This window comes from Microcaecilia unicolor, chromosome 4, assembly GCF_901765095.1.
Source record: "Microcaecilia unicolor chromosome 4, aMicUni1.1, whole genome shotgun sequence".
Lineage (NCBI taxonomy): Eukaryota > Metazoa > Chordata > Amphibia > Gymnophiona > Siphonopidae > Microcaecilia > Microcaecilia unicolor.
In genome coordinates, this window is record NC_044034.1 from 353057874 (window position 1) to 353075361 (window position 17488).

A 17488-nucleotide genomic window follows, 5' to 3' on the forward strand; every position below is an offset into this window, starting at 1 on the left:
GCTATTTTTGTAGCGCTGGTGTGTACCTTGCGGTAACCGGGCAGTGTCACTCGCTGTCCGGTTGCCGCCGGCTTAGCGCGAGAGCCCTTACCGCCAACTCAAGGGGTGGCGGTAAGGGCTCCCCCTCGAAGTGGCCTTGCGGCAAGTGCTTGCCACATGGCCATTTCCTCAAAAAAAAAAGAAAGACCTACCTTTTACCTGCTGCGGTAAAAGGGGTCTTCAGTGCACGTCAAAAACACACGCCAGCGCAGGCCCCCTTTTGCCGCAGCTTGGTTAAAAGGGGCCCGAAGGGCCCTGTTTACTAATGTGTGCTAGCGTTTTTAGTGTGTGCTAAAAATTAGCGTGCTCAAACCTTGTAGACGCCCACAGGAATATTATGGGCATCTGCATGATTAGCTTGCATTCAAAATGCTAACGTACCTCTATCATGGCTTAATACATAAGCACATAAGCACCACCATACTGAGAAAAGATCAAGGGTCCATCAAGCCCAGCATCCTGTATCTGACAGCGGCCAATCCAGGCTTCAAGAACCCGGCAACCCCCCCCCCCCCCCCCCCCCCAAAAAAAAAAAAAAATTTTTTTTAATAATGTTCAATGGATTTTTCCTTCAGGAATCTGTCCAAACCCCCCTTAAATTTCGTAAGGCCAGCTGCTGTCACTACATTCTCCGGCAACGAGTTCCAGAGTCCAACTACACGCTGAGTAAACAGGGCCCTAAGGAGTTCTTTTACTAAGCAGCGGTAAGAACTGGCCTTGGCGCCCTTCGCAGGTCTTTCCCACACGCAAAGGCCATTCTTACTGCAGCTGAGTGGAAAGGGTTATTTTCTATTTTTTTCCAATATATTGCTGTGTGCTAATGTTAGCATTACCGCACAGCCATTAAAACGAATTACGGTGGAAGCACCGCTACCTATAAGGAGGCAATAAGGGCTCCCATATTAACCGTGCACTAACTGTTTTGCATGCAGTAATGTAAATGGGCTAATGGGTTAACAAGGGAATGTCCACTCTCTGCTCCTGACACACCCCATCATAAAATGCAAAAAAAATAATTACCATGCCCTAGAGGGCTCACAATGAAAGACAATGGAAGATTGAGAGGGTCTTTTACTAAGGCGCACTCACATTTTTGGCATGCACGTTAGAGACGCCAATGCATTCCTATGGGCATCTCTAACATTTAGCGGGTCCACAATTTTAGCGCACGCTAAAAACGTGAGCGCACCTTAGTGAAAGACCCCCTAAGTGACTTCCCAAAATCACAAGGAACACCAGTGGGATTTGAAACGGGCACCCCTAGATGTCAAGCCCAGTGACCTAACCACTAGCTACTCCTCCACTCCGCACCATATCTGGGATCTGGGTGTCGAATTTAGTGTTTGTCCAATCAGAATCAAAGGAAAGGGCAATAAGAGCTTGAGGAGGCAGTTAGAAGAGGTGGTGGGCCAGTTTGGGACATGCCTGGGGCAAATACAAAGAATGGTGTCTGGAGTGGGATTGACAGATCAAGTGGAGGGCAAAGATGGGATGGTGTTAAGTGTTAGGCTACATATGGAGATTCATATGCTCATCCATTTCAAGTGGAGATGTCTCAATTGGGCAGACTAGTTGGGTCAATTGTTCTGTTTCTGCCATCATTTACTATGTTTCTGTATTGTACTGCACCCTCAGAAAAATAATTTATTTTAATTCAAAGTTACGTCTTTTGAAAAATTGAGACCTGGTGAATGCTAAGAGAACCAGTTTTCAATCTTCAGCAGGACTCCAATCCTTGCTGAGCTCATCGTAAGTCCGGGAATGGGATTCCTGATAGATCTGGTATACCGAGAGTACAGAACATTATGGGAGAAAGTCCTAGAAACATTAGGATACCAATTACTGTCAACTGGGGAAGAATTCTACTGTGTGTACTGACATCCAAAATGCTAAAATGAAGGAAAAGGGAATACATAGGGAGTGAGTGAGTGACTTGGGGGTTCTCCTCTCAAATCTTTTTCTGTTTCCGGCTGTGACCATTTCCTTCATGGGCCAGATACTTACTGGGTCTTTCTCTTGGCTGGCTGTAGATGTAACCAAAAGGTTAAATACGAGTTGCATTAATCTGTATGCCTCAGCAAGTTGAGAAACTGGGAAACCATAATCCCCAAACTATTCATGAAAGAAAGATGACTTAGAGTGAACATTTTTTATTGATGTTATTGCATGACATCGTTGGTGTGGCAGCAGGGATGATGTTTTAGGTTATAGTACAGTGTGACACCAGACAATAGTTCACGGTTGAGATCCTGTTAAGGAAATTACCACATATTATACTATAGAAGTCGACTTGAGACACCTATCCATCTTCGGAAGTGCTGTTCCTTCACAATGAATGGGTATAATAGCTCAATATTTACTATAGTGTCACTTCTGTCCCCATTTCATGCCTCTTTTCCTTGGATATCTTGGGCACTGTCAGCAAATCCACCCTATCGATTCATAGAATATGTTGTCTGAATCATATATCTTTCCCATATTTAGGTAGTAAATCATTATGGAGGATGATGAGATCCGTGTAGTCACCTCCTAGTGAAAAGGCTCTTAAATATTTTTTTTTTTAGCAGTGCGGGACACTGGAGAGGGTCCTTCTTCTGCACGCAGCCTTAGAACACTTCAACCATTATTTTCAGTTCGACATACAGTAAGACACCTCAGTGGCTGGATATTGCTCCGAAACCGTCCTAGATTAAAGTTCAGTAAAAAAAAAAAGCTTCTTTAATTTGTCCTTATCAGATGCCACTTTCAATTAAGTATTGAAAAAAGACCATCTACCAAAGCCGGCAAGAGTTTCCACCTCGATTCATGGTTGAATTGACTGGACAATTAAAAGCTTTACGGAATTCTTCAAAGTTGCTCATTGTTCCGATCACCCTGCGAAGAAATAAAGGAGGGGAGAGAATCATTCTGATTATTTTATTCCACTGCAACAATGGATTTCAGCCAAAAATACAAATTCGGACAAAGACCAGGGGACACTCAATGAAATTACATGGAAACACTTTTTGAAACAAATTGGAGGAAATATTTTTTCACTTAAAGAAAAGTTAAGCTCTGGAACTCGCTGCCAGAGGATGTGGTAACAGTGGTTAGCGTATCTGGGTTTTAAAAAGGATTGCACAAGTACCTGGAGGAAAAGTCCATAGTCTCTTATTGAGATGGGACATGGGGGAAGCCACTGCTTGCCCTGGGATTGGTAGCATGGAATGTTACTACTCTTTGGGGTTCTTTATTTCTAATAAATGCACACCCCCCAGCTTGATACAATAACAACATATGTTTGATTATATTAGATCAGTGCTAGCATGCTTCCTAGCTTTAATAACATGTATATTATTCTTCCGCAAACCTTAAGAATAAACATACTGGGTCAGACCAATGGTCCAACTAGCCCAGTATCCTGTTTCCAACAGTGGCCAATCCAGGTCACAAGTACTTGACAGAAACCCAATTAGTAGCAACATTCCATGCTGAATCCCAAAGAGCAACAAGAATCTGGAATCCCAAAGAGTAGTAGGATTCCGGAATCCCAGAGAGTAGCAACATTCCCCCAATAGCAGTAAGATTCCATGAATTGGGGAAATTTTAACAAAGTTGTTTTCTGTTGTTTCATTTCACTTTCCAAATGAAGCAAATGAAAAAGAATTGCATTTTAGGTATTTTCCTTTTTTATTTTAAAAACTTAAACTAGCCCCCATCACCACAAAAAAATAACCCTCCTGGGCTATCCCAGTGACCCTTTTATCCTACTTATATATATATATTTTTTTGCTGTTGTTACATTTGTACCCCGCACTTTCCCACTCGTGGCAGGCTCAATGCGGCTTACATGGGGCAATGGAGGGTTAAGTGACTTGCCCAGAATCACAAGGAGCTGCCTGTGCCGGGAATCAAACTCCGTTCCTCAGTTCCCCAGGACCAAAGTCCACCACCCTAACCACTAGGCCACTTTAAAATCTGGTAGATCAATAGCTGGTGTGATTTGGAAGTGTGGCATCAGCAAGAGTAACTGGGGATTGCCCCTTACCTTTGAAGACTTAAGACATATAAATGGCTTAAGGCAGACCAGACAGAGGTGGCTGGGAGGGATGAGGGTAGGGGGTATTTTTTCTGGTTGAAGAAGTAGCAAGGAGTCTCTCTCTCTCTCTCTCTCTCAACTCCCACTCTCTCTACTACTACTACTACTTATCATTTCTATAGCACTACTAGACGTACACAGCGCTGTACACTGGACATGAAGAGACAGTCCCTGCTCCACAGAGCTTACAATCTAATTAGGACAACAAACAGGACAAATAAGGGATATTCTTTCCATACCAACATGTCTGTCTCTCTTCCTCCCCATCCTGTCCCTACCAATCAATCTGTTCCATTCTCTCTCTCTTTCTCTCTCCCTATTCTTTCCTCAGCAACCTCTGTCTCTTTCTCCCAATCCTGTGCCTTCCAATCTGTCTCTCTCAATTCCCATTCTATCCCCACCAATCTCTCTCTCTCTCCCCCAATTCCCATCCTGTCCCCACCAATTTTCTGTCTGTTCCTTAATTCCCATCATGTCCCTGTCTCCCTTTCTCAACCTTGTACCATGTCTCCCCCTTCCCCCAATTTTTTTCTCTGTCTCTCAGCCTCATACTTTGTCCCTACCAATCAGTCTCTCTCTTGTACCCTGTCTCTGCCTCCACAAGTCACTTTTCTCTGTCTCTCTCTCTCTCCTCATGCTAGTTCACCATCTGAGTTCTCTTTCCTGTCAGACTGCATATTCCATCCTCCCTCTCTTTACCCCCCCCCCCCCCCCCAACACACAAACATACACAGGTATCCTGCTTATCTTTACTCCTCAGAGACAGCTGAAAACAGTTTAAAGGCTGGCAGTGAAGGAGTGCAAAGGTAAGCTGATGAGCACCTCCACGCCCCTTCCACTTTCCTCTTGAGGGTCTCTGAGTCAGGGCATGTTAGCAAGATAACTAGAATGGGGTCCACATTGTTGGGGGAGCACCACCTGCTAAAAGGAGATTGACAGGAGAGTCCTGCAGTGTACATTCATGTTAGAGCTATACCGAATAGCATATTTTACTATTCAGCTGAATACAAGTAATGAAAAATATTATTTGGCTGAAAATGAATGAGTATTGAGATTTTAACATAAAAAAATAATAAAAGAAGCAATGTGAAATCAGAGTTCAAGTGTTTATTTCGGTAGGATTTAGCACATTATTCGGATTTAAATCGGCCAAATTTGAATAATGCATTTGGGGCTAAATTGAATTGAATATGAACAATTCATGTTCCCCTTCAACCTCTCTCCCTCTTGAATTTCGACAGGATACTATTACTACTACTACTTAACATTTCTAGAGCGCTACTAGGGTTACGCAGCGCTGTACAATTTAACAAAGAGAGACAGTCCCTGCTCAAAGAGCTTACAATCTAATAGATAAGAGTGAGACAAATCTAGGACAATCAAGCCATTGTGACATCACTGATGAGGTTGGCTCTTAGGCATTGGTGGAATGAGGCATTATGACATCACAGTATCAGAAGTGAGTCAAATACAGGGCAATCAAACCATGTGACATCACTGATGAGGTTGGCTCTTAGGCATTGGTGGAATGAGGCATTATGACATCACAATCTCAGCTCTGGTTAAATCACTGCTATATGTAATACTACTACTACTACTTAACATTTCTAGAGCGCTACTAGGGTTACGCAGCGCTGTACAATTTAACAAAGAAGGACGGTCCCTGCTCAGGTGAGCTTACAATCTAAAGGACAAAATGTCAAGTTGGTGTAGTCTAGATTTCTGAGTATAGGTGTGGTGGTTAGGTGCCGAAGGCGACATTGAAGAGGTGGGCTTTGAGCAGTGATTTGAAGATGGGCAGAAAGGGGGCTTGGCGTATGTGCTCAGGGAGTTTGTTCCACGCTTGAGGTGAGGCGAGGCAGAAAGGGCGGAGCCTGGAGTTGGCGGTGGTGGAGAAGGGTACTGAAAGGAGGGATTTGTCTCGAGAGCGGAGGTTACGGGTAGGAACGTAAGGGGAGATAAGTACATAAGTACATAAGTAGTGCCATACTGGGAAAGACCAAAGGTCCATCTAGCCCAGCATCCTGTCACCGACAGTGGCCAATCCAGGTCAAGGGCACCTGGCACGCTCCCCAAACGTAAAAACATTCCAGACAAGTTATACCTAAAAATGAGGAATTTTTCCAGTCCATTTAATAGCGGTCTATGGACTTGTCCTTTAGGAATCTATCTAACCCCTTTTTAAACTCCGTCAAGCTAACCGCCCGTACCACGTTCTCCGGCAATGAATTCCAGAGTCTAATTACACGTTGGGTGAAGAAAAATTTTCTCCGATTCGTTTTAAATTTACCACACTGTAGCTTCAACTCATGCCCTCTAGTCCTAGTATTTTTGGATAGCGTGAACAGTCGCTTCACATCCACCCGATCCATTCCACTCATTATTTTATACACTTCTATCATATCTCCCCTCAGCCGTCTCTTCTCCAAGCTGAAAAGCCCTAGCCTTCTCAGCCTCTCTTCATAGGAAAGTCGTCCCATCCCCACTATCATTTTCGTCGCCCTTCGCTGTACCTTTTCCAATTCTACTATATCTTTTTTGAGATACGGAGACCAGTACTGAACACAATACTCCAGGTGCGGTCGCACCATGGAGCGATACAACGGCATTATAACATCCGCACACCTGGACTCCATACCCTTCTTAATAACACCCAACATTCTATTCGCTTTCCTAGCCGCAGCAGCACACTGAGCAGAAGGTTTCAGCGTATCATCGACGACGACACCCAGATCCCTTTCTTGATCCGTAACTCCTAACGCGGAACCTTGCAAGACGTAGCTATAATTCGGGTTCCTCTTACCCACATGCATCACTTTGCACTTGTCAACATTGAACTTCATCTGCCACTTGCACGCCCATTCTCCCAGTCTCGCAAGGTCCTCCTGTAATCGTTCACATTCCTCCTGCGACTTGACGACCCTGAATAATTTTGTGTCATCGGCGAATTTAATTACCTCACTAGTTATTCCCATCTCTAGGTCATTTATAAATACATTAAAAAGCAACGGACCCAGCACAGACCCCTGCGGGACCCCACTAACTACCCTCCTCCACTGAGAATACTGGCCACGCAATCCTACTCTCTGCTTCCTATCTTTCAACCAGTTCTTAATCCATAATAATACCCTACCTCCGATTCCATGACTCTGCAATTTCTTCAGGAGTCTTTCGTGCGGCACTTTGTCAAACGCCTTCTGAAAATCCAGATATACAATATCAACCGGCTCCCCATTGTCCACATGTTTGCTTACCCCCTCAAAAAAATGCATTAGATTGGTGAGGCAAGACTTCCCTTCACTAAATCCGTGCTGACTTTGTCTCATCAGTCCATGTTTTTGTATATGCTCTGCAATTTTATTCTTAATAATAGCCTCCACCATCTTGCCCGGCACCGACGTCAGACTCACCGGTCTATAATTTCCCGGATCTCCTCTGGAACCTTTCTTAAAAATCGGAGTAACATTGGCTACCCTCCAGTCTTCCGGTATTACACTCGATTTTAGGGACAGATTGCATATTTCTAACAGTAGCTCCGCAAGTTCATTTTTTAGTTCTATTAATACTCTGGGATGAATACCATCAGGTCCCGGTGATTTACTACTCTTCAGCTTGCTGAACTGACCCATTACATCCTCCAAGGTTACAGAGAATTTGTTTAGTTTCTCCGACTCCCCCGCTTCAAATATTCTTTCCGGCACCGGTGTCCCCCCCAAATCCTCCTCGGTGAAGACCGAAGCAAAGAATTCATTTAATTTCTCCGCTACGGCTTTGTCCTCCTTGATCGCCCCTTTAACACCATTTTCGTCCAGCGGCCCAACCGACTCTTTGGCCGGTTTCCTGCTTTTAATGTATCTAAAAAAGTTTTTACTATGTATTTTTGCTTCCAACGCTAATTTCTTCTCAAAGTCCTTTTTTGCCCTCCTTATCTCCGCTTTGCATTTGGCTTGGCATTCCTTATGATCTATCCTGTTACTTTCAGTTGGTTCTCTTCTCCACTTTCTGAAGGATTGTTTTTTGGCTCTAATGATTTCCTTTATCTTACTGTTTAGCCACGCCGGCTGACGTTTAGTCTTTTTTCCCTTTTTTCTAATACGTGGAATATATTTGAAGGTAGAGAGGTAAGGAGGGGCTGCGGGTCGAGTGCATTTGTAGGTTAGTAGGAGAAGCTTGAACTGTATGCGGTACCTGATCGGAAGCCAGTGAAGTGACTTGAGGAGAGGGGTGATATGAGTATATCGGTCCAGGCGGAAGATAAGACGTGCAGCCGAGTTCTGAATGGACTGAAGGGGGGATAGATGGCTAAGTGGGAGGCCAGTGAGGAGTAGGTTGCAGTAGTCAAGGCGAGAGGTAATGAGAGAGTGGATGAGAGTACGGGTGGTGTGCTCAGAGAGGAAAGGGCGAATTTTGCTAATGTTATAGAGGAAGAAGTGACAGGTCTTGGCTATCTGCTGGATATGGATATACCATGATGGATATGGATATACCATGATGGATATGGATATACCATGATTATGCTAGGGTTCACACTCTCCGCAGACCTTGCTGGATTTCAGAGGTGCACAACTCTCCATACTTACCACATCGTCTCCCTTAAACCCTACCAACAGAGGCTGCTGCATTGGGGTGCACATGAGTGCTGACACTCACATACACACGCTGCCCTCTGGTGACCGAAAGATGCCGCTTCCCGGTTACACTACTTTACCTGTACTGAGGGGGACTATGGGCCCCATTTTGTATTTGGTCTCTTGCAGCTTCCGGTCGAAAACTGTTACATCTCACCTAGGGTGGCAAAAAAAAACAAAACAAAACATACATTTTTTTTAAAAAATGGCTTTGTCTTGTTATGCTCTTTTTGGAATGCAATAAATCACTCTCCCACAAACAATAAAAAAAAAAGGAAAAGATGGATTAAAATGTGAAGTTGGCAGGTCTGATATTTTTTTTTTTTAAAAGGTGGACTTGTCTATACAGTACCATAAACAAAACAGAAATGTATTTGCTGTATTCTATCTGAAGAGCAATCTAATGCAAGCTGCAGGCAGTGGAAGAATATTTCACCTGTCTCATCGGGGTTTCCTGATGCTATTGCTATCACTATTCTCGCACAGCAGCAATAGCGCTGCAACCGTCAAATGGATTTTGAGAGAACACGTCCTCTCTTAAGTACGCCGTGGTGTCTGATGAAAGACATAGGAGAGTCAGACAAAGGAAGCAGGATTTCAAAAGGTTTTCCCAACGTGTCCCAAATCTCCTGTCTTGGAGGCGCTCACGGATACATTTATCTGCTGCACATGGACATGTAAATATCAGTACTCTGTGTAATTACATATTATGGGCTAGATTCTATACATGGCGCCTGAAAATTCCAAGCTGAAAAAAAATGCGCCTAGTGTGTTCTCTAAAGTGTGCCTATATTTTATAGAATAGGCCTAAGTCTCCGTGTGGTATATAGAATTCACTGAGCACATCTCCATGCAACTAAATTTAGTCGCAGCCATTTACGCCATGTTTTACCTGGCATAAATCGCAATGCCTAGATTAGGTGCCTGGCCCATAGCCATGCCCCCTTTTCAACTATGTGATTTAGAATTTAAGTGTACCACGTTATAGAATACGTTTAGCGAGTTGTGTGTGAAAATCTTAATTAATGCCAATTAGTGCTGATAATTGCTTGTTAACATCCAATTGGCCGCACCGATTAGCTAGTTAACCATTTAAGATACGTGTAATGTTATAGAATATGCTTTGATTTCCACATGGAAATTAAGGTGCGATATATTGAATCCCGAGGTATGGGGGAATTCTGTAAATAGCACTGAAAAATGGGCAACCGGCAAAAATTGGTGCTGAGCACTATTCTATAAGTGCCATGTGCTCTCAATACAATAGCATATGTTCATAAGTACATAAGTGCTGCCATACTGGGACAGATCGAAGGTCCATCAAGCCCAGTATCTTGTTCCCAACATTGGCCAATCCAGGTTACAAGTATCTGGCAAGATCCCAAAAGAGCACAATACATGTTAGGCTGCTTATCCTCCACCTCCTCTTAGTAATTAATTTTTTACATTATTACTTTTAAATCTTCTATCTGACTTGGCACGTGTTTCGCTAGACGCTTTATCAAAGAAGTCCTCTATAAATTAATATCCATCAGCCTGCCAACATCATGCCAGACAAGGTCGTGTTTGGCATGATGTCGGCAGGCTGACGGATAAAGTGTCTAGCGAAACACGTGCCTTGTCAGAAGAGTGCCCCAATAGCCAACTACATTGAGAGTTTTCCTTTTTAAGATGAGTATTGAATAAAAGTTAAATACGATCAGATAGAAGATTTAAAAGTAATAATGTAAAAAATTAATTACTAAGAGGAGGTGGAGGATATTGAACCGATGACGATTGGAGTACATAAGTATCTGCATAAGAGTTGATGGATGCAATGCAGTACAACTAAGGTTCACAGTCCAACACTTTTTGGTTGAATCAGAGTGATATTCAAAAAGATTTATGGGATATCGTAAAGAGACACGGTGTTGGATAGAGATTCAGCAAAACATTTCATTTATAGTCTACTTTTGGTCGATATTTTATAAACTAAAGCACATCAACTATCCCACAGTCATGAATCTCCTGCCGATCTGAGCGGTGCAACTTGCCGGTACAAAACTCAAACCGCTAGATTTACAGCACCCACCTCCTCATTGATCAGGTGGGGGATGGTTGTCCCCCACCCGACACGCTTTCAAGAAAATTTAAGATGAGTACTTTAGCTATTCTACGTAAACTTTCAAGTTTTTCAAGTTTAAGATGATATATTAGTGGGAAAGTATTTTTCACTGCCTGATCAGTGTACCCGATGGGTACAGTAAATCTTGCGGTTTGAGTTTTGTACCGGCAAGTCGCACCGCTGAGATCGGCAGGAGTTAACAATCAGGACTGTGGGATAGTTGGTGTGCTTTCGAATGTAGTGACCCACAGTAGAGATTTGCCAAGAGAGAACTGATATTTTATGATCTACTCAACCCCAACTATCAATAAGATCTTAAATGTAGAATCTAAACCATCATAGAATAGGTCTCTGATCATCTAGTTAATCTAAATAGTTTATATGTAACTAGCCGTTAAGCCTGTTAAAATGGACGAGATTTCCAGCTACCCTCCTCGCCGCCGCTCCCACCCCCCTCCGTGCCGCTCCCACCCCCCTCCGTGCCGGGCCCCTCCGTGTGAAAGTGCTGCAGGCAGCAGCAGATCGCTCTGCTGCTGCCTGCAGCGCTTCCACACAGAGGTGAGAGCGCTGTCAGGTCAGTGCAGGGGGCCCGATACGGAGGGGGGCGGGAGCGGTGGCGGGGATGGGGGGGAGGGTGGAGGTTGGTGCGCGCGATGTTCGTTTCCAGGCTCCAGCGACAGTGTCCGACTCCATTTCCCTCTCTGTTCCGCCCTCTGACGTCATCACGTCTTGATGCGAGGGTGGGACAGAGATGGAAGTCTCTACTGCGCATTTGCAGGTGAGTCGGTCACTTGCCATTTATATGTTTGATGGACCTTCTTCATGGGAGGACAATACAAAGCAAAATCACTCTCATATGTCTTGGTCACCATAATATTTTCATTAGTTCATCATAATAGATGATGTAATGCTTTCAAATATCAAAATCATTGAAATAAATTTTAAAAACTCAAATTTATCTTTTAGTTTTATAATCATTGCATATGTTGGTATCACTTACTGATCACTGAAGAAGTTTTAAGACCATGATCGCAATAATTACGGTAATCTCTTTATGTCTACTACTAACATTTTGATTCAAGGTTTAACTGTACTATTCTAATGTATTTTATTTTAAGTGTGTCCATCTTTATCGTATCTTTTTAAATATTTTAAAAATCATTTTGTATGCTGTTTGAATTTTTTTTTTAACTTTTATATCATTCATTTTTTGTATGTTTTATGAACGTTTACTGATTTGCACTATTTTTAATAGATCCCTGACCCAGGCTCTTTGCCAAAACGCAGCCCATGTTAGGTCCTTCAATAAACTGTAAACACCAACCCATCCTTGGAGGCTGATCGTGATTTCTGCAATTGTCTTGGTTTCCTGTACTTTGGATTCCCTCTTTTTTGCTCATGGGCGTACAGTAGGTGAGCAATATCATTCCCAAATTAATATATCAGAGTAGCAACTGTTCAACAATAAACAGAAACTGTCATTCCTAAGCCAAGCATGTCTGAAATATTTTCTGATACTTACGTGGGCATAACTTATGAAAAAGAGTTGGTTATTGGTAAAGCTAATGCCAGGTAAAAGAGCTTCTTCTTTGCCTCCTTTCTGTTCTTTGATCCATTTCCTGTAAGCCTGAACGAAGACATTTAGTTTTGTTTAAAAGAAGTAACAATTATGGTCAGCCATCTTTAAACAATGTACAATGTTTTACTGGCAAGCATATAATTTGAGCTCCTGACCCCATATTTGAATCTGTTTAACTAGCAAACTAATAGATTACTCCAGTGGCATACCAAGGGGGGGGGGGGACGGTGGGGGCGGTCCGCCCCGGGTGCACGCCGCTGGGGGGTGCCGCGGCGCGCGCCTGCTCCGAGTTCGCTAAACTTCTTTGCTCGTTCGCTGCAGCTCCCTCTGCCCCGGAACAGGTTACTTCCTGTTCTGGGGTAGAGGGAGCTGTAGCGAACGAGCAAAGAAGTTTAGCAAACTCGGAGCAGGCGCGTGCCGCAGCACCCCCCCCCCCCCAGCGGCATGCACCCGGGGGGGGGTGTCATTTCGCCGGAGGGGGGGGAGGTGTAATTTAGTGGGAGGGGCGGCGCATCGGCGCTCCGCCGCGGGTGCCATCCAGGCAAGGAACGCCACTGGATTACTCACCTCACAATATAACACAAGCAAATTCACCACAATAACCACACCAAATGTTTCCCTACCCGTCTCAAACACACTGAAAATTCTCGGAGTCACCATTGATCGAAACCTCACACTTGAAAACCACGTGAAGAATACAACCAAGAAAATGTTTCACGCCATGTGGAAACTTAAAAGAGTAAAACCTTTCTTCCCTAGATCCATCTTTCGCAATCTGGTACAATCAATGGTACTAAGCCACCTGGACTATTGCAACGCACTATACGTTGGCTGCAAAGAACAGACTATCAAAAAACTTCAAACAGCCCAGAATACCGCAGCCAGACTCATATTCGGAAAAACAAAATATGAAAGTGCAAAACCCCTAAGAAAGAAACTGCACTGGCTCCCACTCAAAGAAAGAAGCACGTTCAAGATATGCATGATTGTTCATAAAATCATTTACGGAGACGCCCCAACCTACATGCTAGACCTCGTCGACCTCCTAGAAATGCTAAAAGATCTGCCCGCACATTTCTTAATCTACACTTCCCCAGCTGTAAAGGATTAAAATACAAACAAACACATGCGACCAGCTTCTCATACATGAGCACACAACTGTGGAATGCACTACCAACAAAACTGAAAACAATTAACGAAATAACTAACTTTCGCAAATCTCTGAAAACCTCTCTTTTCAACAAGGCCTACCACGAGAATCCGTAACTTAACTATAACACTTCACCACCTCACCCTGACTCTAAACCACGTCTTTCTTTAAAGGTTGGCCTAGTTCTTCTCAGACATCCTTGATCTCTTTGTAACACCAATTGTATCTTTTACCCTGTAATGGCGATGCCATAACAGACTTTGTAAGCCATATTGAGCCTGCAAATAGGTGGGAAAATGTGGGATACAAGTGCAATAAATAAAAATAAATAAATTATCCCTGGTTATATAACCCTGCATGTTTTCTTGGTTCTGTATTAAGCACTGACAGCATGAAGCATTAGGGAGATATTCTTGGTGGACCATCTTGTTCAGGGATCTTTTTACTAAGGTGCGCTGAAAAATGGCCTGTGGTAGTGTAAGCGCATGTTTTAGACGCCCGCAGATCCATTTTTGAGGGCACCTGTAAAAATGCCTTTTTCAAAATTTTGACCGAAAATGGACGTGTGGCAAAATGAAAATTGGCGCGCGTCCATTTTGGGTCTGAGACCTTACCGCCAGCCATTGACCTAGCGGTAAAGTCTCGCGCAGGTGGTAATGACCTACGCATGCCAAATGCCACTTGGCGCGCGGCAGAAAGCAAAAACTATTTTTTCAGCCGTGCTTATCGGACATGCGCCAAAAAATGAAATTACCGCAGGAGACACGTGGTAGCTATGCGATAACTCCATGTTGGAGTGCGTGGGGCGCGCATAGACGCTTACGTGGCTTAGTAAAAGGGCCCCTTTATTATGTCACCATTTCCCATAATTCTCTTGTCTGGTTTATCTTCAGTAGATGTAAGCTGCACACAGCAGAGACTGTCCTTATGTGTGAGTGTGTGTGTGTGTGTGTGTACCTCTACTAGTGTTGTAGAAACGATAATTAGTAGTAGTAGTAAAAAGAGATTTGTACCCGGAAGGATTCTCTCAGTCCTCCATTATCTGCGATATTTTCTGCCAGAGTTCTCCTCCCTTTTACCTAAGAAAGATAAAAACAGGCATTGTAACGCTTTTTCCTACAGGCACGCTTTGTGTTATCTGCTTCCAAACACAAACTCGAAAGGGGGTGAAATATGAAAGGCATATGTTGGAGGTGATTTTGTAAGATTATTTTCACACATACACGGCTGCACAGGTGTCTAAATGGTCTAGAAATGTTGATGCTGGTCAAGCCTGTGCCTACAAGATAGACATGACTTCTGCCATTTACCCTAGTAGTTTATAAAGACTAAAGCGGCACTTTAGAAATGACGTTCAAATCGGAATTTAGACATCTAAGTCGGGATTGTCTGAAGTTCCACTGTATCTTACAACAGGATCTATGGATGTAGAATCTGTTCTAAAATACGTGGAGGGGCATTTTCGATATGACGTCCAAATCTGATGTTGGACGTTTTGTGGAAAACGTCCAAAAATCCAGTAGCGGTCATGGCCATTTTCAAACCGAAAAAAAGCTCTATTTTTTTTCTTCAAAAATGCCCATTTTAGTGCATCTATTTTTTTGGACCATTAAAAAAAAAACGTTCATGTGAAAAACACACAAAAAGTCATTGGGATGTTGGAGGAGCCAGCATTCTTAGTAGACTGGCAACAGACATCCCAGCAGAGCAGTGGGGCACCCTAGGGGGCACTGAAGTGCATTTCACATAAAAGCTCCCAGGTACACATCTCACCCTTAGCCCCTTATATTGTAGGGTGAGCCCTCTAGAAACCCACCAAAAACCTACTGTACCCAACTGTACACCACTACAATAGCCCTCAAGGCTGACGGTATCACCTATATGTGGGTACAGAGGGTTTTTGGTGGGTTTTGGAAGGCTCACACTTTCCGCCACAAGTGTACCAGTCGGATATGGGCCTGGGTCCCCTTCTCTATCTTCTACTGCACCAACCACTAGGCTACTCCAGAGACCTGCTTTCAACCCTTGTTGGGTCTTTCTAAAAGAGATTTGCAGGCCTTACAAGTTGCCCAGAATGCTGCTGCCTGTTTGATTACTGGGTGTCCTTGTTATGAACATATTATGCCTTTTTTTAAAAGCAACTTTATTGGCTGCCTGTTATCTGGCATATACATTTTAAAATCAAAATCCCCAAGGTTAATAAACACAGAAAATATTTTGTTTGATGCACAGGTCAAGTTTTTTAATTAAAAAAAGCAAGCTCCTGAAGTGTATCAGTAAAATTCCTAACAAGTATGAGTCTTTGATCTAGGCCTAATTAGTCTATGGAGTCCTCCTGGAGGAGCAAAACAAGCACTATAAATCTCTATATGTGTTCCTACATAACAAAGATATATGGGATTATAATATATAGTGGAGGAGTGGCCTAGTGGTTAGGGTGGTGGACTTTGGTCCTGGGGAACTGAGTTCGATTCCCGGCACAGGCAGCTCCTTGTGACTCTGGGCAAGTCACTTAACCCTCCATTGCCCCATATAAGCCGCATTGAGCCTGCCATGAGTGGGAAAGTGCAGGGTACAAATGTAACAAAAATAAAATAGATACTATTGGAGATTCTACATGGAATGCTGCTACTATTGGAGATTCTACATGGAATGTTGCTATTCCACTAGCAACATTCCATGTAGAAGGCTGCATGGCCTGCGCGGCCACATGGTTAGGGTGGTGGACTTTGGTCCTGAGGAACTGAGTTCAATTCCCACTTCAGGCACAGGCAGCTCCTTGTGACTCTGGGCAAGTCACTTAACCCTCCATTGCCCCATGTAAGCCGCATTGAGCCTGCCATGAGTGGGAAAGCACAGGGTACAAATGTAACAAAAAATCAAATATATGGCACTATCCAGCATTAATAACCTGACTTCAAAAATGTAGACTCAAGCTTATTTTGTCTTTCAATGAAAAGCCTATTATTTGCTGAAGCTGCGACCTTGCATATAGATGAAGACTGCTAACAAGGGTCCCGATGTGCTAGAATAACAAGGTTATCATCAGCATCGACGTCATGGCCAGAACAGTCAAGGACTCTTGGAATTACCCTTGTAGATGGAGAGACGCTGTGGCTGGCAAATTGCACATTGTTTATGAAACCCAGGCTCCTTGCCAAGGTGACTCCTTCAATGTGGTGCTAGTGAGACAATCAGTTGTCCCTTGAAGCCACAATATTTGGGGGTAAACAAAATTATATGTGCATCATTCGCAAGGCCAAAATGTATGCTATTAGCACAGCTGCAGCCCATGATTTATGTAAAAAAGGGGCTCTTATCTGAGGCAATGGGTTGCTGTGTTAATATTCCATCCAAGGAGCAGAGTGCGCTGAATCTGATTGATCATCTGAGGAACAAGCTGCCACCTGCTTGAAGCCTACATCAGGTTATAAGTAATGCCACACTGGGAAAAGACCAAGGGTCCATCGAGCCCAGCATCCTGTCCACGACAGCGGCCAATCCAGGCCAAGGGCACCTGGCAAGCTTCCCAAACCTACAAACATTCTATACATGTTATTCCTGGAATTGTGGATTTTTCCCAAGTCCATTTAGTAGTGGTTTATGGACTTGACCTTTAGGAAACCGTCTAACCCCTTTTTAAACTCTGCTAAGCTAACCGCCTTCACCACGTTCTCTGGCAACGAATTCCAGAGTTTAATTATGCGTTGGGTGAAGAAAACTTTTCTCTGATTTGTTGTAAATTTACTACACTGTAGTTTCATCGCATGCCACCTAGTCCTAGTATTTTTGGAAAGCGTGAACAGACGCTTCACATCCACCTGTTCCACTCCACTCATTATTTTATATACCTCTATCATGTCTCCCCTCAGCCGTCTCTTCTCCAAGCTGAAAAGCCCTAGCCTCCTTA

At 43.5% G+C, this 17488-nt stretch overlaps 1 protein-coding gene across 1 annotated transcript in view; it reads right to left on the minus strand.

Moving 5' to 3' along the window:
• Positions 1–2175: 2175 nt before the first annotated feature.
• PHEX (phosphate regulating endopeptidase homolog X-linked) overlaps positions 2176–17488 on the minus strand; it is a 207021-nt gene continuing 191708 nt past the window's right edge. Inside the window, exons 19-22 of the mRNA XM_030202253.1 lie at positions 14592–14657; positions 12372–12476; positions 8826–8902; positions 2176–2913 (exon numbers count right to left, since the gene is read on the minus strand). Coding sequence (XP_030058113.1) covers positions 2811–2913; positions 8826–8902; positions 12372–12476; positions 14592–14657 — 351 coding nt within the window. The 3' untranslated portion in view covers positions 2176–2810. The remainder of the gene's footprint in view (positions 2914–8825; positions 8903–12371; positions 12477–14591; positions 14658–17488) is intronic.